Raw genomic sequence first — 27,567 nt, 5'->3', positions numbered from 1 at the left:
AGGCTTTGTGTGTGCTGTGGTGATTTGTAAAAATTGGAGAACAGTGATAGTGCTGTAATTACTTGTAGTTCCAGGTCATGTGTGTAAGTGGTCAGTAAGCGGCCTCCGTAGTCTAGATGTAACGTTCCCACCTCATGACTCGTAGTACGCGGGTTCAAATACCCGGCGGAGGTCGTCGAATTTTTAAGGGCGGAAAAATTCAGGGAACAAGTCCTCCGGGAGGGACTTTAAGCCGTGGGTCCCATGTCGTAGCTTTACGGCACATAAAAGAACCTTATACCTCCAAAGGAGGTCACTGAGCCAAAATTGCGGACATTTCCCACCCAACAGCAGTCACTAATACCTCCGGTAGATGGGGGAAGCATTATAGATACTTAGCCAGTAGAGCCGGTCTCGCTGGCTGGGCAGGACTGATGGTAAGCACCAATACCGGTAGGATATAGAGGCTGGTAGAAATCATAGAGGGAAGCACAATGGACCACTACAGGTCTAAGTGCATGGGGAAACCCACCCTCTCTAATAACTAACTAAGTGGTCAGTAAATCCATTCACTAATCCACGCCCTATCTATTGTCATATACACATGACATTATTATCCCAAGCATAAAGTCAAATGAGGATCCTTCCATTATTTAAGTTGGGATTTCAAATATATACATTAGAGGACTGACCACTCACAGTGATGTGGAGCTTTTGTATTTGCTACCCATCCAGTCCCGGCACAGAGTACAAGTTTGGTAATTCAGCTACCACTGCACTTCCCACATTGTTCTTTGACACCACAAGGGACCTTGAAAATGATCTCTACATACCAGCTCACTAGTCCCCATGCTAAATGTAACACCAGTCTGACCACAGTTCTGAGTTTAAAACATTGTTGCCACATGTATTAGTGACTGTAAATGGGGTTTGGATTGGTGAATAGATTTATTGACCACTTACAAGTCATAAATACAAATAAGTATAACACTCTTGCCGATTTCCACACTACAAATCACATCACGCTAAGTCTTCTCAGTCTGCTTTCACTTCTCAGTCATCTTCAACTGCCAACTCAAGAGACTCCCACAATTCTAATTCAGCTGGCCTTGGATCCTCGTTATATAGTACTGGGGTGGCCCCAACAGAAAACAGTGTTTCCTAACAATCCCTTCATTATTGCTTACGTATTCATTGCTGCAAGAACCTGTATAACAAGTCATTGCCTAGCAATGAAATTCTACTCTGCTTCCGCTATTCTGGCTTTCAGGTGTCACGTCACAATATTATACAAGCAATTTGCATGCAGCCTGTACAGTCCTCCAAAAAACAGAAGTAACCACTTAAGGCACAACATTGCCATTTAACACAGAATCCTTTATGCTCCCATATCAGATCTGTGTGTGTAAGTTTGTGTTCCACTGTTTCATGTTGAGGGTCTTTGTGAGCAGGGTGGTGAGGGGAATGCTTATGCTTAACGAAGAGAAAGAAGTTAACATGGAAACAGAAAGAATGACCAAGAGAAACTGTGTATTTTATGCTATACTTAATATTACTATGAAATTAAATGAAGGGAGATGAGGAGAACATGCAGTACACATGAGACACTTAAAATTCAAACATAATTTTAGCTGGAAAACCTCAGTGGAAGACATCACTTTGAAGGTAAAAGAATAATATTAAAATTTCTTTTAGAGAAATTTCATGTGAGAGTATAGACTGATTCATCTGGCTTGGGGTCAGGCGTAATGCCAGGCCTTTCTTGACAATGGTAATTGACTTTTTGATTCAGTAAAAGTGGAAATATCTTTACCAGCTTAATAACTATAAACTTTTCGAAGATGCTGTTCCATGTAGTGTTTATGTTTTTTCAATCTGTGTCTAATATTTAAGTTCCCAGCATTCGGGTTCAGCCACATCACGTGCTGAAGCTGTTCCTGTACTTCAGAGTGATGGGGGAAGGAAATGTGAACTGATATATACATGGTAGTCATTAAGTTAGTTGAATGTGGTTTTTATCGCATCATATTACATGGTATTCACATACACTTATGCAGATCCACATCAGCCCTCAAAATAGTTGCCGTTGGCCGCTTTGCAAGTCTGCCAATGTTGATATAGCTGTCGAAAACATTGCTGAAACATATTGGCAGTAAATTCCCGTACAACGTTTTGTGGCCATTCCACGAACTTATTGACTGTGGTAGTATATAGGTGTTATGATTGGAGCAGGAATAATAAGAAGAATGACAAGGTAAAAGTAGATAACTGAGACTACAACGTTTATAATGCACCTAGGGAACAAAAGGCTGCTACTCTAGAAACAAAATACCAGCATTGTTGACAAAGCTTTTAACAAAATGGCAACCCATCTGAGATCGATGGAGGACACAAAACCTGGCATTTACAAAATCCCCTGCTCATGTGTCAAGGGATGCATCAATCAAGCTAGCCATCATATCTCTGTTCGAATCTCACAAAATATCAGACAGACAAGCCTAGAGCACAGGTGATGACTAGTAGCTAAATGCTCCACCAAGACCAGATGCTGAATCAGCTTCAGCGAATATTAAGGCCTAAGCAACATCCACACTTACCATCCCTGCCTCAAACGCCAAAGCTATCNCCCCCCCCCCACATCCACAACAGTGAAGGCAGGTACAAACTGAACAAAGTCTGACTTGAAGCCTTTCTTCTCAGTTATCCCAGTTGTATAGCAATGTGCTCCTCTTCCCCCCTCAACCCCATTACCATTTTTTCCATTTATTTTTCAATTCATTATTCACGAGTCATCCTACCATTGGGACACTATGATATGTGATGCTGACAGAATCAAAATGAATCACAAATCAGCAGTCCTCCTTCCTCTTCTACCCCATTTATTCTAGAGATGGTGAATATTATGTGCCGAAACATGCGAACAGATTCAGCATACAATGAGGCTGAGCCCTGAGAACCATAGTTATGCATATGACTTTAAATCTGGGATCATTGCACAAAGGACATAGTAACATGAGTGTTGTTCTGTTCACAGGATAGTGGTTCTTGCACTGTCATATGACGAAGATGAACGCAACATTCTTTACACAACTAAATATGTCACATTCATAAACTTGCTTGATGGTTCTTAATTAACCATTAAAATGTAAATTATGCCATTCTTGTATGGATGACAAGAATGAATTATAACTGAAAAACTGTGAACCAATATAAATCTCTTAAAATATTGCACTAACAAATCATTTATCATGTATTCCATCACATCAAGTTTGTACTTCCTATAGATTTTCTGTCCAACAAATGTTTTAATGTAGTTAATAATTTGATCTTTTTAACAACCATCTATCTTTCACAGACACCAAATCACACTCTACTTGCAGGCTTCAGTTCTTTTGCAGGATACAAGGAAATGATGGGTCATATTCTACAGAAAATAAGAATGAATTCGCTTTTCTATAAAGTAAGTAAAGGTATAGGCCACGCCATAACTGAAACGGTTAGTCGCTGGCTTCCCACTGCGGGTGCCCCGGTTCAATCCCAGGTCTGGTCAAAAGGAATTTGTGGTGGACAAAGTGGCGCTGGGGCGGGTCTTCTCTGAGTATTTCAGTTTCCCCTACCAATCTTCATTCCACCAAATTCTCCATCATCATAATCACCCGGGGCAGGCTACAATAGGCCAATAGCAGCCAACGTGCTGAGTGGACCCAGTTGGACTCCACCCCCCACTAAGCGAATTTAAGCAAATGTATCCCTGTAACAGACCATGGAGGCCCATAGGGTTCTGAGATGTTGAGGTTCCCAAATTTTCCAGATAATCATCTCATAGATGGCGGCAAGGTTGTCAGCCCTACGTGCCAGCCACCCTTTACCCCCAAGAATATTCCTGGTTAATTGTGAGCATCATGTAGCAACTCTGCTTACTGTAGCAATATTAGTACTTCCTTAGTGGAGAAGGATGGGAGCTGTGAAAACAAATGCTGTGCTTTAAATCCAACAGTGTTACAGATTTGTTGGTCCTACAGTAGATTCTTCACTACCTGCAGTATCAAGTGATCCTTTGGTAATCTGTGATAGACAGCTGCTAAAGGGTTGGGTTTGTACCATCAGACACATTCCTAACATTCTTAGAAGAGGTTCAGAAATATGATGAAAAGGATAGGAGGCTACAAAGACAGAAGAATTACTGCAGTAAGGTTACTACAGATTACAGAATTAGCCTAAATGGCTGAGATTAATGGAAATTCAAATAAAACCATGACATGGAATGTAAACATTCAGCAAAATTAAAACTATCACAGTCTTTCAATGTAAATATTTATTACAGGGCAACAACCAGCTATTTTTTCCATTTTTCTTGCACACTACAATGGACCTTTCAGCCCCTACACCCCAAATGGACGCGCCTAACAGTTTAGTAAATCCTGTCCTACAGTGGTTCCAACCACATGTTCCTTTCAGGTTTTGCTGGGGTTCATGTCATAGTCCAGGTCTCATTTAATTGGGATCACTTTTTGTGTCTTTACCTTGATTTTGCCATTTATGAAACCTGAATCTGTAGTAATGGATCCTTTGTGTGATATGCAAGTTGAGTCCTGCAACCTCTTAGTTAAGAGTAGGGTCTCTTGTTCTAAAAATGAGAATAAGAGTTTAATCTTTAGATTTTGTAGGATCTGAGGTTTTCAACAGCAGTGGCTATGGGAGTTCAATCCCATGGGGTATAATGCCGCTTATTCCATTGAAAGTCTACCAACGCTACAGATATACATGTCAGGTTCATCTTCAGGGTTGAGGAATAAACCAAATGAGAAACAAGCATGTAGCAAGCTAATATCCATTTTTCAGGGTAAACGTGTGTAGGTTGCATCACTGCGTAAGTATAGCATTCACCTTTCAAAATTAATGGGAGAATAGAGGATAGGGCAACATGCAAACTTACACACTTTGACCCCAAAAATGGATGAAACATATATTTCTGAATATACAGCTACATGGGCTACAAATAAATGATGTGACAACACAACAGAATCAATATCAATAAATAACCCAAGAAAACGTTAAATCAATAATAAATCGTTTTTATTTGGGGTCATATCGTTCTTCCCATCTCTCTGTTTCATTACGGTGCCTGAGTTCCTTAACAGGCGCATCAACACCTGGTAGTTTAGAAAATGGCAAGTCCGCTAGAACCAAAGTACCCCGCAATTTTTAAATTTTCGTGAGCCGAATTGCTTTTTAATCGTACCGTACATTCTTTGCAACATGCATATCTGTAATGCCACATGCGATACGTTTATTTCCCTTCCTGGAGCAGGACATATGGCATTCCTTCCGGGGATTTTGAAAGTTATACCAGATACACGAATCACTAGCGCATTCTGTTGTTGATGTTAGTATTTCCTTCCCACACTCTCTGCTACCGTTGATTTGCCGTAGTATAGATTTGTACAGCTGCCTACAAGCAAACCGTGCCGATCTTAGGCGATGGCCGTTTAAGTGAGGACTGTAGACTCTGGCGCGAAACACTTTTTCATTCTCCCCATTTATACTGCAAGAAACAATCCAAAAATTATAAGAGAATCACAGTACACTCTCACTTAAGATTCTACGGTCCTTCTTTAGGCTACACCGAAAGATGCTTAAAACACAGAAATACGATTGGGATGAAGTATCGTAGTAACACTGACTTCATGTTTCTTTCTAATTTCACTGGGCGTAGTAAGCATAATCCATATACATAAGTAACACACAGATGTCAATTCGTGCGTAAATGTCGACTCTCATTTCACAACATCAAATCAAAGTCCCTACTTACTAATTAATCTAATTAATTGCACAACATACCTCAAAAACTTATATGCAATTACCGAGCAACCTCAGCAACACCCGAAACCTTCAACGGAAATTTAAGATCCTCTGATTGGCTCACACTTATGCGATTCGATTGAATGCGATAGGTGTATAATCGATTTCAGTCATTGCCAGACTACCTAGTTCATATTGATGAATATAGATGAGGGTTCTGCATGTTTCCCTCTCCCCTATGGGAGTTTCACGGGTTCACGGGGCTGCTGTAGACGAGGCGGACGAGGCCAAGTGGGAAGTGTAATGTAGGAGTAGGGAACTGTGAATGAATTAATAGTATTAGAATGTTATCCAAAGAACTTAGAGCACAGGCTTTAGAGTTCTTGAAGAGTAGAAAAAACGCCAACAATTTAATTAGCATCATATCATTACTTGAGGTAACGTATCACTTATAGCGAGTGCATAAACAGAAAACTGTTTCGCTAATTTGTCATAACCTTAGTTAATCAGGGCTGTAGAAATGCTTCTGCAGTCCGTCATCCACTGTATCAAATCGATTCACTCATAGTGTCGCGTTTCTTCATACAAATAATTTTATCAGTGAATTTAAAAACAAATGTTTAATGTTAGAAACGGGACTAAAGTAATAAACAAAAACAAACTCCGCGGCCTGTAGCCCGCGAGCGAATTATACCGAACGACTAAAGTACTACGTTCTTTAATTTGTAGTCAGAGCCCTACACATGTACACATTTAATTTGTTTCTTGTTCGTGTACGTATAGGGAGGAAAAAATGTACACGCCAGCAGTGGTAATTTTATTTATGGAGCCGAATTGCAAGATTATGTCGGTTTTTCAGTTTGTTGTTTAACATCTAATTATCATTTTAGGGAATATAAAAATAATATTCCCATTAGATTCGCCCCTGCGGTCAAAGACTGCAACATTTATTATTAGTGTCATTTTCTTACTGTTCATAAGTCAGATATAATGAACAAGAAGACTGATGAAATGTGAGACAAGTATGATAATTCATGGTGTCAAACGTAATGGCATTCATAGGTTATAGGTCTTATGTCTTCTGCATTAGCTGTAACAGTGGCAAAGGTACCACAAATATGTGTGTGTGTGTTGGTATTCGTTTCAATAAGATTCTAGCTTCCAAATTGCTAACAGACATTAGGATTATTTTGTTAGTCAGAAATAATTTTTCCTGGTGCTGCTCAACTAGTTCCTTTCAGTGGTTTCTTGAACTGCTTACTCAAAGAAGTGCTATACCTTGGCACTACTATGCTTCTGAAATGCCAGATTTATGAGTTCATATCCAGATGTTGCAGTGTAGTGACATCATCATCAGTAATCTGTCAGACGACAGGTCCACAGTCTCTTCCAAAACAATTCGTCCACTTAATGAGATCTAGAGCTTTCTCCTTCAAATGACAGTATCCTCTTCTGTCCCCAAAATCATCCAGCATCTTCTTACGTCTTCTTCCTCGTCTTCTTGTCACTTCTAGCCGCCCATCTATCTTTCCTTCGATAACTTCTTTTAGAAGGCAGTTTCTGCGTAAAACATGACCAATCCAATTAGCCTTCCGTTTTCTTATTTCATGTAGGATATTCCTCTGCTCACTGACTCTAATTAACACTTCTTCATTTCTCACATAATCGGTCCAACTGATCTTCTCCATCCTTCTCCAACACCACATTTCAAAACTTTCCAGATGTTTCTCATCTACTGCCCTAAGTGTCCATGTTTCAGCCCCATACAGAGCTATGCTCCAAATGTAGCATTTCACTAGTTTCTTCCTCAAATTTAAGTCCAATTTGCTGGTAAAAAGATTCTTCTTCTTGCTAAATGCAGCTTTTGCCATGGCAATCCTGGATTTAATTTCACAAGTACACCTTCCATCATCTGTTAACAAGCTACCCAAATATTTAAAACATTTCACATTCTCCAGTTGTTTTTGGTCTATCTTTATTGTGACTGGGGTTGGTTGTCTCGAAATTTTCATTACTTTTGTTTTCTCCACATTCATTTCCATGCCATAGCACCTTCCAATTTCAATTAGTCTATCAATCATGCCCTGTAGCACAGTTTCTTCCTTAGCCATTAACACAAGGTCATCTGCATATTTCACAGTTTGAATAATTTGCCCTCCTACTTTGAAGTCACCGAGCCCATCCAGAGCTTCCTTGGTAAGGCATTCGCTGTACAAGTTGAACAGAATTGGTGATAAACAGCATCCTTGTCGAACTCCTCTTCCAATCTGCACACTTCCTGTCTCCCCCCTGTCCAGTCGTACTCTAACTTTCTGATCCATGTACAATTTGCTAATCAATCTTCTTTCATGCCAATCGATACCTGTTTCTTTCAGGATCTGCATTAATTTGGTCCAGTTTACCCGGTCAAATGCCTTCTGCCAGTCTATGAAGCAAACACACAGTTCTTCATCTATCTCCAAAGTTCGTTCCGCTATAATTCTCATCATCCCAATTGCATCCCTGGTTCCTTTTCCTCTTCTAAATCCAAACTGATCTTCTCCAAGTACATCCTCTATTTTCCTTTCAATTCTTCTTTTAAGTATCTTTGCTATTATCTTTGCTGTATGTGCAATAAGACTTATTGTGCGATGGTCGCTGCATTTTGTAGCTTTTGTCTTTTTCTTTAAGGCAATCATTGTAACTTCTGTAAAGTCCTTGGGCCACTCTCCACTTTCATATATGGTGTTCATTAGTTTTGTCAGTGTTTTCAAACCACCTTCTCCCAGTAACTTGAGCACATCTCCAGGTACATCATCATCTCCTGTAGCCTTTCCCTTCCTCATTTCCTTGATAGCTTTTTCCACCTCACTTTGTAAAATATATGGTCCTTTCTCGTCTGTATCTACTTCTTCTTCCGGTTCAACTTCTAAGGTTTCTGGCCGATTAGGTCGATCATATAGTTCTGAAATATAATTTTCCCAAATTTTCAGCACTTGCCTCTGATCTACTATTCTATTCCCCTGGGAGTCTTCGATGCCAATATTTTGAATCCCATGATTCTCTTTCCATCCTAGTTCTTTTGTCTTCATGTACATCAAATCATAACGTCCTGTTCTTTGAAATTCTATAATCTCATTACATATCTTCTCAAGATATTCCTTTTTGGCCCTGTCCGTGGCTCTTTTCAATTCATTCCTCAGTCTCCTGTATTTCCTCCTGCCTTCTTCATTGTTTACATTCTTCCATTTTCTTCGCTCCTCAATTTTACTCATCATCTCCTGTGTAACCCATGGTTTTCTTGCTATCTTCTCAACTTTACCAACCAAATCACTGATAGTATCTAACATGCATTCTTTTATATTGTTCCACTGCACTTCAGCATTTCCGCTTTCACCTTCAGTTGCACCGAGTTTCTCTTCTAGGGTCTCCTGCATGCTTTGTCTTTGAGCATTTAACTTCTCCAAATCCCGTCTAGGTCTGCACTTTTGAAATCTTATAATTTTCTTCAACCTGGTTTGGAACTTGGCAACCAGTAAGTTGTGGTCAGAGTCACTATCTGCCCCAGGCAGCGTCTTCACATCCTTCACACTGTTTCTGAATCGATGTTTCACAAGGATGTAGTACAGCTGATGCCTTCTCCAATTCCCAGGTGCCTTCCATGTGTAAATTCTTCTCTTTGGCTTCAGTGTTGTGTAATGGGAGAAAATTATTTTGTTCCTGAATCAGAAAAATGGAAGTACAAATATTCATTATAATTTTTACCAAATCTTTATGTCTTGTTTTTTCATGAAAATCTTCAGAATTAGTTTCAGGATACTTTTGTGTTTGTAGCATAGTCAGTATAGTCACTGCCTACGGACTGGACAACCAAGGGGCCGGAGTTCAAGTCCTAGTAGGGTAAAGAATATTTTTCCACATCATCTAGACCCCCTCTGGGGTTCACCCAATCTTCTATCCATTGGGTACCGGTGCTCTTTCCCCCGGGATAAAGCAGCTGTGGTGTGAAGCTGACCACTCACCTCCAACTAGTGCCAAGGTCAGGAAAATGTGGATCTGTACATTCATGCCCCATACTCCATGGTGTAGTGCTTAATTAGTTAAGCACAAGGACAACTTTATATATATATATATATGATTAATATGTGTTCTGATCATTGTTCTTGATGCTGATTCTTGGCTTGAGTTCAGTATATTATTTACATTAACAAGAAGTTTACTGATATAATTCAAGAAAGTCACCTTAATATTCTAAACATTGGGGTGCAGACAGGAACATAAATCAGTCTCTTATTCACTCTTTAATGTATGATATTGTCACATGATTGAGTACAGACAGGGTTTGGATTGGTGATCAAATTTATTGAACACTTAAAGAACATAACTGCAAATAACTATGACCGTCTCGCTGAGTTACACATTCCAGAGATCACGGTAACCACAGCACACATAAAGTCTTCTCAGTCTTCACTAGCTGTTACTTGGTAGCAGCTTCCAATGGTGGACATTACCCATCCTCTGGGTTCCCAAACTGCAGCTTCTCACTTCTTGCAACTGCAACTCTCAACTGACTCAACTACAAAGTGCAGACCACACAGAAGACGTTTCTTCCAGTATTGTGTGTTCTCTCTTTGCCGGGGGAGCTATGTTTCCACAGAGCTGTGCCCTAGCAACAGCTGTTGTACTGTCACCTCTTTAGACGGCTATTACTTGGCAGTGGGCCTGCATGTGACAGTATATACAGTACACTTCAGGTTAGCTTCCCAGCATTGCAGCCCACATTTGATCCCAGATCAGGTCATGTAGTATTTGTGGTGGCACTACAGCAAGTTTTCTGTGAGTACTTTGGTTTCTCCTGCCAATTATTCAACCACATTCATTAATCATCTTATCATCAGCACTCGTAGACTCAACACTGACAGCAGCGTAAATAAGAAACTTAAAGAAAAAACATTTCAGGTGCCGTTGCTCATCTTAGGCTATTTCTTCATTGGTAACCAGTGATCCACTGTACAGAACTGTTAGGCTTATTTTGGACTCTATCTATCGTCTGGTGTATAGTAGACAAAAAACCACAACGTTTCGGAGACTGGATCTGTCTCTGTCCTCAGGTGGATGGGGTTTTTTGTCTTCTATATACCACACGATGGATAGAGTCCAAAATAGGAATAATAGTTCTGTACAGCATATACCATCGTCAGAATCCCTTGAAGTCAATGAGCCACTGTTCCATAGAAAATGCAGAAATTTTTTAACATATTTTTTTTATTGCTAGTCGGGTGGGACTAAGTCCCTTGTACTGCAGCCACTTCTGGCCTCTTGTACCAGCCCCAGATGATAGGTGAGGGTGATTGTGGAGTAATTGGTGGAATGAAGATTGGCAGGGGAAACTGAAGTACTCGGAGAAAACCTGCCCCAGCGCCACTATGTCCACCACAAATCCCACTTGACCAGACCCGGGATCGAACACAGACCACTGCGGTGGGAAGCCAGCAACTAACCACTTGAGATATGATGCGGCCCCTTCTTTGAACATAAACACCGAATTTCTGATGGAAATGTTATTAATACTGCCACTGCTGGCACCTTTGCATCTGGCTTACCAGCTAGCTAAGCTATTTCTGATAGTACACTATCAGCTGGCAACATTTCATAGTAAAAAAATGATTAGCAAATGATCTATATATATATATATATATATTGAAGAAAATGAAAAATATAGCAACCTTTCCCATGTTGTCACAGGGGAAGAAAATTCTTGCTCAGAATGCTTCAGAGAAGGAAACTGTTGACCTATTCAGAGCATAGTCCTAACCAAGTGAACTGTGCCATAGGTTGGACATGGCATGTGTAAATGACCAACCTCATTTATGGGAGTGAAGGTGTTAAAGATATTTGATATGTACTATTGAAGTCATAAAAGGAATTTCCATAACAATTAACTAAGGATGTTGGTGACCTAGACCGCCTCTGTGGTCTAGTGGTCAGAGTTCTTGGCTACAGACCCTGAGGTCTGGGTTCGATTCCCAGTGCTACCAGATTTTCTGTGAAGTACTGGGTCTGGAACCGGGTCCACTCAGCCTCGTGAGGATAATTGAGGAGCTATTCCAAGGAAATAGCATCCAGTCTAGAAAACCGAAATTAACGACCATGAGGATTCATTGCACTGACCATGCGACACCCTCTATCCGCAAAAGTTGACACTAACTTCGCCGACAAGTGGCAGTCACTCGGTCAGTATAGTTCACATGTGGGCTAAAACCACATTTCTTTTTTGGTTACCTATACTGATGGTGACGGAAGCTGTTTAAAATTTTCACATTTGTATTCATTTCTCTTTTTCAGAATGAAGGAAATATACAGCCCTGTATTTTAGCACTAGAAATGATATTCACAGAAGTTTTAAAAAGAAGGGAAATAAGCAGAGATTTCACAGCTGCTGCCAGTGAACATGGTACTGTAATTATAAAATTAGAATTTCTCTTGCAGAAGTCCATAAGATAAATAATAAAATATGAATAAGGTAGAATGTTTGTGCTTCTTCCAGTTATCTCACATTTCTTGTATTTTTACAGTGTGATAGTTTGTTTATTCCTCATTTGTCTCACTGTCTTCCCTATGCCATATTTGTGTGTTTCTGTGAACACATGTTGCATGTGTATATTTGTTGCATCCTATTGTAGATGAAAGGCCTCCTTGTACCCTCAAAGTATATAGGAGCAAGGAGGTGCACTTGTGAGATCAGAGAATGTATGGGCAGCTGATTATGGATATTACTGTTTCTTTGGCATGTGACGCCATGTAGTCTGCTAGATCATTATCAACATTTTGGAGGAACCTGCTGCCTCCATCTTCAGGATAGAAGCTTATGCCAAGCATGGAAGAGAGTGGTAACGGCTCTAAGGAGAATGAGGACTGGGTCCCCAAAGTTTGCTTGGCACTGTACCCTGGCTACTGACAAACTTGGGGACTGTGTGTTTGAAAGGAGGCTTCTAGTGTCTAGGGAAGGGGCTGGGCAGGATACAGGAGCAAGAGGGAGTGGCAAAAAACAGAATGGGGAAGGAAGAAGCTTCTGCACTAAAGTAACTAAAGAAAACTGGGAGGGTGATACCCTTAAAAGGCAGGTTTCATACCCTGAAAATAGCGGTCTGTGCCCCTATGAGGGGCTTCCTCTGTTCTTTCAGCGAGTAGGTGAGAGGTCTCCATGAATTGTTTAGTCAGAAGCCATTCTTACTGTTGTTGGGACAGCCCTATCTGAGTCACCTTGATGATACAGTCCATGTGACAGGGTTTGATGGAGAGGATGCTAGTGTCTTGCAGCTGGATGGGGTGCCCTGCCATGGCTGACTTGACAGGACAGTTGTTATTATTATTATTATTATTATTATTATTATTATTTCTTCCTTATTCCATTACATTTATAGTAGGCAAAAGCCTTAGATACAGAATTGTGTCAATTTATCTTGCTAATACTCTTAAGCAATTGTCAAGAAGACTTATAAAATAAGACAGTGTATGTTTACATCATAATACAATTTCTCTCTAGCATAATACATTCAAATTTATCATTGATTAAAATTTAAGATAAAGGTTTCCATCAAAAGTAACAGAATATTTTGGTCATATAGCTTAAACATATATAACAAATCCAAGATATAAAAACATTACATTTATAAAAATACAAAATTACAATTTCATGATGACCACACATCACTCGTCCCCAGTTCAATAAAACATATACTCAGGCCTCACACAGACAGACCAAGCTGTCAGGACAACACACACANGATTATCTCATATTCATGATGATTACTAATTTATTGTATTACTCAACATCTTATACACTTATATAGTTGTAAAAATCATTATCTCTTAAAATATTCATCAAGTATATAAAAAGAATTTAAATAAAGAAATTCCTTTAAATTGTTTTTAAACTTATTTATATCATTAGAAGTTAGTTTAATTTTATTAGGTAGGGCACTGTAAATCATTATGGCCATGTGAGTTACCCCATTACCATATTTCGCCAAATTTACCTGGCTCATATGTATGTCCATATTATGTCTAGTGTTTATAGCATAGCAATCCCTATTTGTATCAATTTTTTTTTTTTACAAACATCAGAAGAGAGTATATATTGGTTCTTCTTAAAGGGAATATATTCATATTCTTCAACAGTTCTCTGCATGACTCTCTGAAACCACATCCTTTTATTATTCTTATAACTCTCTTTTGTATCTTAAAAACTCTTTCAGCTTGTGTTGAGTTACCCCAAAACATTACTCCATATGTCATAACAGAATGGAAGTATGAATAATAAACACTTTTTAATGTTTTAGACACCACTGGGTTTACATTTCTTATCATATAACAAGCTGTGTTGAGACAGATATGTTGCTGTTGGTCCTTAACCCTGGTGTCAGTTGAGCTGCTTCCCTGTTGTACATATGCTTGATCACGTGCACAGGGATGCTGTATACCCCCAATTGCCAAAGTTCCAAGTCGCCCTTGACTGGCTACAGGAAGCTGCAGATTTTCTGCGGTGGCAGGCCCATAGACTTGCCTCAGTTTTAAACCCTGAAGATGGAGTCAGTGTGGTCCTCTGAAAAATTGGTGGGCTTCTACCAAAGTATATGAATTTACAATTCAGAAGGTCCATACTCTTCATCTTGTGATTTACAGCAAATTCTTGAATGTGTTGCAAAAAAGTGAGGTAATGGATGGACTACTGATGTCAGATGATGCTTTCATCTATCATTGAGGCCATGAAAACAACCAGAACTTTCAGTATTGAGCTTCAAATGACCCTCATGAACTTAGACAGTGTCCTGTACGTAGCCTGAAAGTGATTTGTATGTCATTTATTCCTTGTGTTTTGGAATAGAAGTTAGTAGAATTGTGAAACCAGTTTCAGACATGGGAGGGTGCTGGGGACTAAGGGACTTTTGCCTATGCATTGTTCGTTTCTTTATGTTTTTGTGTGGATATCCTTGAAAACTGCATGAATTTACCTGTAATTATTGACTTTCTTGATGTTTGTCCTGAATATATGAATGAATGTATAAGGGGTGGGCCTTTTTGGCCCTTGCACCGCGACCTACAGTGGTCTGTTGTGCCTTTGATGTTCATCTTGCTCATGGATGTTAATGCTGTGTGGAGGTGTGCAGTGTTGCTGACATTTCAGAGAAATGTGCTATATCCTCTTTCAGGATCAGAGGAAGTAAGTGAATAATTGGTCTCATGTATATATATTGTCAAGTGTTTGTGACTCTGTAACTAGTAATAACAAGTTCTGAATTGGATCATTGGATTTATTGACACCTTATTCTACAGTCTGTCTTAATCACAATAAATTACAGGCACGCACAGTCAATCTTCAGCCGAACCCTTCTTCCTTGACTGCCGAGGACTCTCTCCATTCTTGTTCTCATTCTATGACTCTTTCTCTGACTGTCTTCTGATATACAACTGGACTACTTATGTAGTCTTGAGGTGGACCTATACAAAGTACATCAGTTGCCCAGCAGTGGATATATGCAAACCACATAGAAGACACCACTTCCTCAATTGTATTGACAGTGTGCTGCATAGAAACAAAAGTTATCTGATTGTTGACTGCATGCTGTTGTAGGCTTTCCCTAGCAGTGGGCTGTTTACCAAGAATCTCTCTCTGTGGGAACATGTTTATCGAACTTGTTGCCTAGCAGTTGAGCGATATATCACAATAAGTTCTGGTCTGCCAGTCCCAGACCCACAGGGTGAAGGAAGGTTGGGGTTAGTGCCCAGGCCAAGTCAGTAGAGGCAGTGAACAAAATGGGTCTTTCATCAGGCCATTGACTGCCACAGATAGAAAGGCACTGTCTCTCCCTGTTTCTGTTTTAATCCCTTTATTCTTATAGCCATTGCTTTGCTCTGTGGCCTTTAGTCCACAAGCGAACTGTACTGACCGAGCGACCACCGCCTGTTGGCGAAATTAGTGCCAACTTTTGCAGATAGAGGGTCTTGCGTGGTCAGTGCAATGGATTCCCGTGGCCATACCTATTAAATCAATACAGCAGGTGCCATGAAATCAAAATTAGCAGAGATAAAGCCAGTGGTCACTATTGGTACAGAAAAGTCAATGCTTCATTTAACATGAGTTGGGATTATAAATTTGCTGAAAAACAACTGGCTTAAAAATGCTAATAACATGAGCTATGAATGCTAAAGATAACTTATTTAAAGATACTAATAGTGTTTTTCATTGAATTTTCACAGTGCTTTTTATTTGGAGAATTTGTCAAAAATGCTTCTTTTGTCATTCAATATTTGAACCACATTTTATACTCTAAAGTAGGTATAAAATGTGATGCATATTTTTATATGTAAATTTCATTATCAGTTAAAAAGAAATCTAATCTTGAACCGCCCTTATATTGATTTATTTACTCATATAAATCCATTTTTCGTACTTTCAAGAAAAATGTCCAGTGGCATATATGTTTAAAGATTGTGCATGATTTAAGAGCCATGGCATCAGCATACTTATTTGTCCCTGAAGATGGACGCAACATATACGTCCAAACCATTGGTAACATTTCCCACATCCACACAGTGCAAAAACTCAACAGCAAGATCAGCATCAACAGTGAACCACAATGATGACCTGAAATGAGTAATATCTCACCCATTTTTTCCCTCAGTTTTATTGTTTTAAAATTTTTCAGAAGTAAATGCAGAAACAAAGTACCAAGTATGGCTTCGAGAATGTTACGAAGACACTTTCATGAGACTGCTTTCAGTTATGTCAAGGCATAAGCCTTCCATGCAATTACAGGCCTTGTCCACAATGATGAAGCTAATTAGTTTAGAAGGGAAGTATCCTATTGATTACAGGGGAAAAGAAGAATACTATTTTCCAGTTCAGAAACTGCGTGTGAGTATTTTTCCACTGTATATTCTCCAGACATACTAACTTATACATATGCGAGAAGAAATTAATTTCTTAAAAAATGATGTGTGCATTGAAACTTTTACAGTTATTGTTTTTTTGGACATTATCCATCTCCCTGTGTTTTTTTTTATTTAAAAAATATTTTGAGACTGGATTCTATCTCCATCATTAGGTAAAATCCTACTCAGTTGGGCCCAATCAATACAGCTAGTCCTTATCTCCAGAAACGCTGTTTTAAATGAAAACCGCAGTGATGGATGATGTCCAGAATCACTATCATTGTATTAATTAATATACCATCACCACAAACTTTTAAATCTTACTGAATTGAAACTTATATTACACTTCTCGTTGGACAACCTAAAATGAATGTAAAGTCAGGGAAAGGAAGATGATTTGATGTAAGGAAAAATGCATGTTGCTTTATGCCACAACTTTCTTAGTAATTTAAATTGCATGTGTTTGTACACAATAACAATGTAGATTCAAATACACTAACCCACATACCTTGTTACATCTTAAATCAGCGAGTGTAATCTGTTCCTTCTTTTCTTCAGCTCTCAGTCTCAGGTTGTATGGCTCTTTCATGTGAGGTTCAAATATTTTAATATGCGAAGATATGCCTGTTTTACCAGAACATACTGTCAGCATGAGTGGTTGCTGATATTTCTCTAAATATTTCTGAAAATAGGACATTATAGACAAAATTTGGCATATTTCCATTGTCAAGACCAAATGAAGTACAGTTTTGGGGAAAATGTAAATTTGAGAAAACTTGAAATCAGATACAGTGTCACACTGTTATAGATATTTGGCTGGGCCAAAAGGAAAGTGTGTAAAACCTTTAGAGCACAAGTTTTGCTGTATAATAACTGTATTTTCTTTATTGGTGTTACAACCCTGTGTGGGTCTTGGTCTCCTCCATGGCTTCCTAACAGTAAATTTTTCTGCTGTGGGTTGGTATATCCTATGCCTAATCCCCAGTTTGGAAGACCACAGACCACACTTCATATGGTCCTTACCCTTCGACCTATCTGATAGAGTTGGTTCTACCAGGACCTTATGCTCCCCCCAACATAGCTCTCCACAATAAGGCAGTAGTCCTCGAGGAGGATGACGACCATATATTTGTTTAATTTCCGGAACGTAAAATACTGTGAATGGTCATCAGGTTGAAAAGTAATGTTTAAATAAACTTCTGAACATAGAAAGATATGAAATTAGAAGTTAAGCCTAAAAGATTCGTAAGGAAAGTGTGTCATAAATGGACACATATTTTGGACTTCTTCCAGTTTCTCATTTTGGTTAAAGAAACATATTTCCAGAAGTTGGCTCCTCTTCTGTCGTGAGGAAGAATATATAACAGCTGTTGATTTAGGTCTGTTGGGTGGAGCTAATCTCTGCTGCTAAACCACCGGTTCCCTGTGTTTCTTTAATCAAAGCTGTGTGGTTGAAAATGTCCAAAATATGTCTATTACCATGATATTGTAGCTTAAAACATTATTGAATTGAAAACTTTAAAATGACAAGACATCCATTTAATTTTTCAGCCAATTGTACTTGAGCTCCTTTCTTCAGAACGTAGTACAGAACACCTACTTTCACGGTTTCAAGAATTCACTGCTTACGAAGATGTTCTGTACTATGTTTGGAAACTGCTGCCAACTGTTGTACTGAACAAGCAACAGCCCAGTGAAGTGTTCATAAAGAATTTTCTTAGCTTAATGGACAAAATCCCAATACATATAGAGACCATAAGATATGAAGAGAGCCGGGAATCGCTGCTTTGTTGTAGGGAAGGTATGTGTGAGAACTGTTCCAAGAATGCCAGTCTGACTTTGCCGTGCAAGTATGAGTTCCATTTGGTATATTCATGTTTTCCAGGTGGCCCAGATTTTGTCCAAAATTCTGACCATTTGCGTAGATGGCTAAACAGGGTGTGGAGTGTTGTTATCCGGTGGGAACATTCTTCAGCAATTCATCAACAGCTGCTGGTCGTTCTGCTAGAATGGATATTGCCTCATCTCGATAAACCACTGTTACTCACTGATTATCTCATGGATTCATTGGACATGGGTAAGCAGTTCCAGACTACAGAACTGAAATTAATGGCTTTGGGGATCTGTTGTGCTGACCATGTGACACCCCCTATCCACTAAATTTGGCACTAACTTCACCGACCAGCAGCAGTCACTAGGTCGGAATAGTTTGCTTGCAGACTAAAAACCACGGAATTTGTTGTGTTTTTTTTTGGGGGGGGGGGTTAAGCAGTTTATGAGAACTGACTTTTTTCATTTATTACCACCACGAGGCTTTTAATTTCATTAAGTTTCACATTATGGCTATACATCTTGATAAACATTTATCTTGCACCATATGTACACACATTTTTACATACTGTATTCTAAATCTATTGAATGTTCCTTAAAAGTACACTTTTTTTGAGCTTAGGGAAGAATCTTATACCTATTTAAATAGTGCAAGAAACTTAGTCTGTGTGAGGTTTGGACAAGCCAGGATAGCTCAGTCAGTATAGCAGCAGTCTACAGACTGGTTGACCAGGCTTTGATTCCTGGCTAGGGCAGGTCTTGCACTACTCCATACAATCCAGACTGGCTCTGGGGCCTGACCATTCACCTTCATCTTGTGCCAAGGTCAAGAATGGTGGAGCTATACCTTCACACTCCCATACATCTTCATGGGGTGGTGTTTAATTAATCACAGTGACAACCATACATCTACTTCTGAGAGATCTGAGAGCACAGAAGTGCCACTGAAGATTATAGCGTTCTGGGATGCAACACCGTAGTCTGATAGAAGATTGCCAGTGTTTTGGAAGAATATGCTGCCTCCATCATCAGGGTGGGTATTCTGCTACCACGAAGATGCAGCCAGCATGTCCAAGAAGACAGTAATCTTTTAAGTAATCTCATTTGCTGTTTTCTGAAGTTACGGATTTAACAAGATTGTAATCTTCACAGAAATACACATGGATGACTAACTTATTTTTCAGTGCTTAATATTGTAACGTGTTTAGCGTTACTGAATACGCCGTAGAGATCGTTAGTTGGTTTATTCAACAATCTACAAGAAACGGCTAGAATTAATTATCACAATGTTGCGGGGTTTCACACTTTATAACCCTATGCGCAAATCAGCTCACTCTGTCTTCAGTAGTCTACACGTATACAGTAGGGGAGCTATGAATCACTGTATCACACACACTCCCAGTTACACAATTACACGCACGTCCGGTTCTTCTTTCCGCGATGGCTGCTATACTCCAACGGTAGTCGGCTGACTGGAGAACTGTTGATAACACACTCGCTCGTAGGCTTGCTCGGAACTATGTTCGGCGATGGCCACACTACAACTAACTCGGCGGCTGTCACAGTACAACTCAACTCGGCGACTGTCCACATTACAACTAACTCGTAGCTGCTGTGCAGTTCCCTTATATATCCGCAGTGGTGCCTGTTGCGTGCCACGTCACAGTAGGAAGTTGATTACGGGTATGTAGCGTTGCGCGTTACGTCACCGAGGAGGGGAGGGAGGGAGCGCTACGTTACCGCCACGCGCCTGTGGCCTGAGTTGCCGTGTTGCTGCTGGGTAGGGAGGGGTTCTCCGTTGCGCAACATGTTACAATATGTTGAAATCTGCACCTAGAACCTCATCAGCGGGTGACAAAATGTTTTCAGATGTACTTTAACAAGTACATTCGTAGTATGTGTCATCAGCAATATAAATATTTTACTTGGCAGTGAGAGTGATATTATGTAATGTAAATGGAGCATAATGGTTACGTACCCAGCTTCCATGTTGTTCAGCACTACTGGTCCATGTTCCGTACTTTATATGGGACACAGATTTCCTGAAAAATGAAACAACATACATCATAGTTTTATATAATAAAGAATATAGAGCTCATTAAATGTATAAATTCCATTTGAAACACTTTTTGACAGGAATATTCCAGCTCTTGTGCACTGCAATTAATGTCCATAAAGTAAAAAGAAATGCTGCAAAGAACATAACTCAGAAGATATGTGCGCTCAAATACTTCTTTGTGTTTATTGGGCATTTTATGAAATAATAATACTTTTACACAAAGCAGGCTAGTCTAGTTGTAACACTCTCAGTGTGCTCAGTTCAAATCACAGTCTGGACACTGACTATCTTGATTGAAGTTTTTTGTGGTTTTCCTCAGTTTCTACAGGCAAATTATTGCAATTAGGGCATGGCTGAAGCTTTTCAGATCTTCCCAAATTCATTAGTAATTAAGTTTTTCCATCATCTGAAGCTATATAATCTTGATATTGACATCAAATAATACTTCACCCAGTAAGTTGCTAAAGCAATCTGCTACCTATTCCTGCAATCATTTTTGTGGTAGTCTCCAGTGTTTAAAGTGAAATGATTTCACACTGAACTGGTAAACTAGGGGTACAAATCATTGTCCCAGTGTTTGGCTGCCTTCATTGCCAGTGTTACATTATGTCACATGATTCTAGTGACTATGGACGTGTTTTGGGTTGATGATCGGGTTTATTAAACTCTTAACTTATGACTACACTTTACAAATCACTGTTACACACACAAAGTAGTGTCCACAGTCACATCTTCACTGGCTCTTGCTTGGTAGTGGATTCCAATGGTGGATGTGTTCCCCTTCTTCTGTGTTCCATAACTTATCCTGCTTATAACATCTTGGCATGGACCCCATAGAAATCATGGCCCCTCATTGTTGTAGTTCAGTTGTTTCCATGGGAACATGTTTGTTTGTAAAGCTGTTACTCAGTAAGGGCTTTTGTATATTTCTTTATCTTGTGGTCATTGGCCAGTAGTGGGTCTACATGCCACAGTTATGTAACAGCTGAAAATTTAAAGGAGGAATAACACTGGAATTAAAAGGGTTTTAACTACCATGGTGACTGTACATATTGGTAAGAGTGTGCAGTAAATTTCATATGCTCTTTGAATGTTTGCGTTTAGGCCCCAAATGGGAAACAGCATTTCCATTTACATATACACTAGACTAGCCATTGATGAATGAAATACAGCTCGGTCTTGATTAGTGCAGATAATGAATCCCATGAAGTGGTTGCATTGTTCAAATTCACACTAATCAAGGTTATAATTATATGTAAAATATGGTAATTGGTTCCAACTCAAAGGAAATAGGCAATAAACATAAGTCTGTATATGTTTATTAATGAAATATTACAATAAAGGATAAATAGAATATAATTTAAATGTTTTGTTATCAAAGTCACAGTAGTTAGAGAGAGAAAAATAAAAAAGAAATTCTAACTATCATTCCTAAAGGTAAAGTTACATTGACAAAATGATCATTATTGTGTTTTGAAATATTTTAGCAGTGTAGACTGAACTGTTTTCTCTTTTTTTTTTCTTCAATCCCTACAGTTAAAAGAAGCTCTACTTCTGTCATTGTTAGCACTTCTTTGAAAACCACAAAAAGCTGATGCAACTATACCTTTTTCTTTTATTTCCCCTGCATGTTTTATAATATTCCATACCGCAGATGCAGGCATTTTGATATCTCGTCCTGTTTTAAGTTGCTGTGACCATGTTCATGTCGTTCATTCACATCAAATTTTTGCTCCAATGTAGTAGCGAGCCTCTTCTGTTTCTGCGCTCATAGTGTTTTTATCTTAAGGAATCTTCCTTTTGTCCATTTTGTTAAGGGCACTTCATAAAACGATTAAAACAAATCACGAAAAGCAGCATACGAGGTGCTATTGGAAAGTTCCTGGACTAGGTTAAAAAAGAAATCCTGCCTTAACTTACTCAATTCTGGCTGCCATCCCCTTCAAAATAGTCTCCTTGGGAATGTATACAGCAATCCCATCATTTTTCCATGCTTCAAAAGCAATGTTGAAGTAATTTTCCTTAGTGCTTTCAAGTACTGATTGTGGTTCCCTTTGGATGTCAGACGCTGTTTCAAAACGTATTCCCTTCATTTTCATTTTCAGTTTGGGAAACAAATTAAAATCACAGGGGACTAAGTCCAGTGATTAGGGAGGATGTAGAATGATAACCACATTATTGTTAGTCACAAACTGTGGTTTTCAAAGACCTGTGGGCAGGCATGTTGTCATGATGAAGGAGCAGTGCGGTGCATGTTCAAATTTTCTGTAAAGATCTCCTGTCAAACTCCATAACTGATCCAAAAAGTGTCTGCAAGCTCATGGATTGTTCAGCGACAGTCTTCGTGAAAGAGTTCTTGAATTTCAACATTTTCTGTTGTTTTGCTGGTGCTTGGTCACCGTGAACATTCGTCGTCTTCAACTGTCACTCGACCAGCCTTGAAACATGAATGTCATTCAAATACTGCTGTCCAGCATAAAGAATATTCTTCAAAAGCCTTATGAAGCATTTCAAGGGTTTCGGTAGCGGATTTACTGAGCTTTATGCAAAACTTGATGCAGACAAACTGCTTGATTTTGCCATCCATTGCAGACAAACCGAAACATGAAGTCGAAAAGCACTAGTATGAAAACAATGCATGTTCACAGCACAGTGTCAAGTGGCAGGTTGATGCAATAGGGTTGCGGAAGTGTGACCTTGGCCTTCCCTCTCATCTTCTTTCGCCAAGGCAGTTGCAACAGTAGCAGTCTGGGAACTTTCCAATACCACCTCGAATATTATGATAGGCAGCGGCACATGCGCTAGCCTTGCATTGACTGAATTTTGGTTTTCATTAAACACCATGTGTTATTATCATACAATTGGCACTAAATTGAATATTGCATTATTCAGAATTTCATTGATTGCAACTTAGCTGTCTATAATACAGTCCATGTATTAAGTTTAAATTGCTGTCTCTTGCCTGTATGTGATATTGCATGACTTACAGTGCAGTTGTTAAATTTGTATGTAATTATTTGACACTGATTCTGTGTGACAGTACTGGATATGTTTCTTCCATTAGGTGGAGCTGTCAGTTTGTTGGCGTTACAAGGCATTTTTATCCTTATCAAGAATCACAACCTGTAAGTGGCATTTAATGCAGAGCTTCATTTTTCAGATGTCATTAGTTTTTAGTGCATATTTAAGGTAAGTGTGTTATATATAGGACCGCCTCTGTGGTCTAGTGGTCAGAGTTTCTACCTACAAATCCAGAGGTCCTGGGTTCGATTCCCAGCGCTACCAGATTTTCTGAGAAGTATCGGATCTGGAATGGGGTCCACTCAGCCTCATGAGGATAACTGAGGTTCTATTTAAAGAAAATAGCAGCACCAGTCTAGAATACTGAGATTAACAGCCGTGGGTATCCATTGTGCTGACCACATGACACCCTCTATCCACAAAAGTTGGCACTAACTTCACTGACAGTATAGGTCACTTGTGGACTACAGGCCACGGAGTTTTTTTGGTATATATGTAGCTGGTGCCTTAATATCCATGAGGAAACAGGATATCTCAATCAGTATAGCAGCAGGCTGTGGGCTGAACAGCTAGGGTTTGATTCCCAGCAGGAGAAAGATATTTTCCTCTACCCCAGTGCATCCAATGCAGTCAGTATAGTGACTGGCTGTAGGCTGGACAGCCCATGTTCTGTTCCTGTAATTGCAAGACATTTTGTCTTCTTCACACTGTCCAGATCATCTCTGAGGTCCACCCAGCCTCCTACACAGTGGGTACCAGCGGAGGTTTCTGGGGGGGGGGCATGAAGCTGACCACTCACCTCGTCTACTGCCGAGATCAGGAAGGGTGAAGCTATACCTCCATTCCCCTATATGTCTTCATTTCATAGTGCCTAACTAGTTAATCACAGAGACAATTTTACCTTTACTCCAAAGCATTCAGACCAGCTCTGGGGCCCACCCAAGCCTCCTATCCAGCGAATACTGGGGCTCTTTCCTTGGAGGTAAAGTGGTCGGAGTGTGAAGCAGACCACTCACCATCATCTAGTACTGAGGTTAAGAATGGTGGAGCTGTACCACCATGGCATGGTGCCTAATTAATTAAGCACAGGGCAACTTTACATTTTACCTGTATGGACTTACTCATTGACTGAGAGGATGCAGATGGGGCTCTTGAAACAGTGAGCTTTGTGCTTCAGAAATATCATGTTCACAATTGTGTCAACTGGTGATATGTTGTGGATATGCATTGTGGCCTAATGGTCAATTAACCTGAAACATTCTCTCATATTACCATGAATGTTCAGATTTAAACCTGCGAATGAATTTGTAGAATGGTAGCACAGCATTTCAAGTTGTGTACTGAACATGGAAGATTTCACTTCAAACAATTTTTGTAAATTCAGTAAGTAATAAGGAAATTTCTAATCTACTTTTAATGTACATTTTACTAAGCAGTCAACTGACTTGGGCCATCCTGTAGTCACCATTAAATGCCCATTTCATTATGTTGTCATAGTGGTATCTCAGTGCAACAGTATAGAACATCTGTAAAGTTGTATACTGCATTTATGTGTTGCTTCTTATGCAAGTTTTACCTTTTCTCATACTTTCCTTGCTTCAGGGGAGAAAGTGTGCTTATGAGATTACATTGATCACATTGTATGTCTTCTTGAATCAGTTTTCCAATTGGTATGAACATTATGCCATACATTTCAATTTGTGGAGTGATGCTAATGACCTTAATTTAGGGTTCTGAAATGATGTATTGTAGTAGAACTTCAACAAATTTGCAAACACACAAGTCGTAATTACACTTAATTTTAGTTCCATCACTAATTTCCACACTTTACAGATCACTAGAGCACATAGATTAGTGTTCTTAGTCTGTTACAATCTCCACTAGACGTCTCGTGGTAACGGCTTCTGACGATGGCTAATCTTCTGCTTCCATGGTCAAGTCCTCGCAGAATGGCAGCTGCCTTCCAACTGCATATTCTTACTCCAGTTGTCTTCTTTATAGCCCCTCAGCACAGACCACTATAGAAAACACCATTTCCAACAGTACCGCTGTTGTTGCTGCTAGAACCTGCTTGTTTGCGATTGTTACCTAGAAATGGCTCCTCTACAGGTTACAGTATTTTCTTGTAGAATATAAATGTGATAACTGTATGAGAATTTTATTTAGCCTTTGGTTTGATAATGTTAATGGAACATGGTATGGATTTAGATAATAATCATGCATATGGATTACGCATTAAATGTTGTTTTTAAGTAGAGAATTACAAACATAACTGAAAGTGTAGAACTTTGAGTTTCTGTCTGACAAATCAAATGTAGACTGAATGTGTACTTGAATAAGAGGTTCTTGAGGGGGGGATAATGACAGTAATAACAAAAGTTCTGTAGGACTAGGAATCTGTGCAGTAGGAAAATAGACTTCATGATTCCTGTTTATAACTCGCATTTCTTACGATAATAACCAGTTATTGTTACAAATAAAACCATTATGTCAGAGATTTGTTTTCACCAGATATGATTTATTCTGTTCCAGGGAATACCCAAATATCTATGGCAAACTGTATTCCATGTTTGAGCCAGAGATATTTCATACAAAATATAAGGCTCGACTGTTCTACTTGTCAGATATGTTTCTGAGTTCCACGTAAGTGTGATCCCTCTCAGAGGGGCAGATATTTATAGTAATTTATGGTCATAATACAGGATTTCCATAGAAGAGTGGCATAATTTGGTATTTTCATTAAAGAAAATAATGAAACTAAGCTTTAGAAAAATTATTTATTACATACAAAAAAGCACACAAATTCTGTATCATTTTCATACAGTTTAATAAAGTTTGATGTGTGAACAGCTTGTTGTGTTACAAATATCAAATCAGTATTCAGCCTCGTTCCTTGTGCTTGTAAGCATTTCCAGCATAGATTATGTCTCTTAAATGGTTGACATATCAGATCTTTTGGAGTAAATAGTATTCTTTATATGCCTCCGGAAAAAAATCCAGAATTGTTAAATGGGTGTTTCTGAAGTTCGGTTTGCAAATATTGCTTTGCAGCATTCCAGTCACTATGATGTGCATGCGTGCAGAATTTGTTGGTCCTTTAGGAAGGTACGGTCACCATTTGCAGACAATCAAATCGCGTTTACACATTGTGTGTGATTACAATGTTCAAGAAAATCGAGAAGCCCACTGCACGTGAAATGCGGTGTGTAATCTGTTTCTTGAATGCAAGAAACTTGAAACTGGCTGACATTCATCATCGTCAACTTTGTGAGGTGTGTGGAGAACATGCCGTGAGTGATTCGATGGTAAGGAGATGGGTGAGACATTTCAATAAAGGACACAAAATGTGTGTGATGATCCCTGAAGCAGCCAACCATCTGTGGTTAATGAAGATTTGGTACGAGTACATGCAGTGGAAGAGAAGATTCAAGAGAACAGACGCTTCATCATTTCGTCACTTTCCCTGCATTTTCCACAAATTTCATGGTCACTTCTTCACAAAATTGTGTCTGACAAACTTCGTTTTTGGAAATGGTATTCACGCTGTGTGCCGAATATGCTTATGGATGAGCACAAAATGAAATGGCAAGCCAGTATGTTGACCTTTCAGACATATGGTGAGCAAGGCAATGACTTCTTGAGCCACATAGTCACAGGGGATGAGACATGGGTGTTGCATGTCACCCATGAATCGATGTAGCAAGCCATGGAATGGAGGGACACATCATCGCCAAGGAAAAAAAAATTCAAACAGACCATTTCAACTCGTAATATCATATACACAGTGTTTTTGGCCAGAAAAAGCATTCTTACAATATTATATCTCAGCATCCTGTTGCACTCTATACGATAAATGATACACACTCCGTCCCAAGTGCAAACAATATATATTATATGTCTTTGATCTTGTTCTTTTCTACACTACATGTTTCGGCCTCTATCGGCCATCATCAGGTGTATAC

At 39.2% G+C, this 27,567-nt stretch overlaps 2 protein-coding genes and 1 long non-coding RNA gene across 4 annotated transcripts in view; 2 read left to right on the top strand and 1 right to left on the bottom strand.

The window, feature by feature from the left end:
• The window catches only part of LOC111864198 (hemicentin-1), a gene marked incomplete at its 5' end in the record, with an annotated part of 147,354 nt that extends 144,136 nt beyond the window's left edge, over positions 1-3,218 (top strand). For both annotated transcript variants that reach the window (XM_033751343.1, XM_023851272.2), the window contains 1 exon segment: positions 3,014-3,218. In XM_033751343.1, coding sequence (XP_033607234.1) covers positions 3,014-3,110 — 97 coding nt within the window.
• A 1,578-nt stretch (positions 3,219-4,796) lies between these two features.
• On the bottom strand, positions 4,797-5,890 carry LOC111864199. The gene is made up of 2 exons (XR_002842751.1): positions 5,821-5,890; positions 4,797-5,524 (listed from the first exon to the last, which is right to left on the bottom strand). It is a non-coding gene; the product is annotated as an uncharacterized LOC111864199 (long non-coding RNA).
• A 121-nt stretch (positions 5,891-6,011) lies between these two features.
• The window catches only part of LOC111864200 (nucleolar complex protein 4 homolog A), a 30,776-nt gene continuing 9,220 nt past the window's right edge, over positions 6,012-27,567 (top strand). The window contains exons 1-7 of the mRNA XM_023851273.2: positions 6,012-6,218; positions 12,106-12,214; positions 16,470-16,678; positions 18,247-18,496; positions 18,581-18,772; positions 23,649-23,709; positions 26,138-26,248. Of these exons, the coding sequence (XP_023707041.1) occupies positions 6,126-6,218; positions 12,106-12,214; positions 16,470-16,678; positions 18,247-18,496; positions 18,581-18,772; positions 23,649-23,709; positions 26,138-26,248 (1,025 nt within the window). The 5' untranslated portion in view covers positions 6,012-6,125. The remainder of the gene's footprint in view (positions 6,219-12,105; positions 12,215-16,469; positions 16,679-18,246; positions 18,497-18,580; positions 18,773-23,648; positions 23,710-26,137; positions 26,249-27,567) is intronic.

This window comes from Cryptotermes secundus, unplaced genomic scaffold, assembly GCF_002891405.2.
Source record: "Cryptotermes secundus unplaced genomic scaffold, Csec_1.0 scaffold2898, whole genome shotgun sequence".
Classification (NCBI taxonomy): Eukaryota; Metazoa; Arthropoda; class Insecta; order Blattodea; family Kalotermitidae; genus Cryptotermes; species Cryptotermes secundus.
This window is presented reverse-complemented; position numbering and strand designations above follow the sequence as displayed.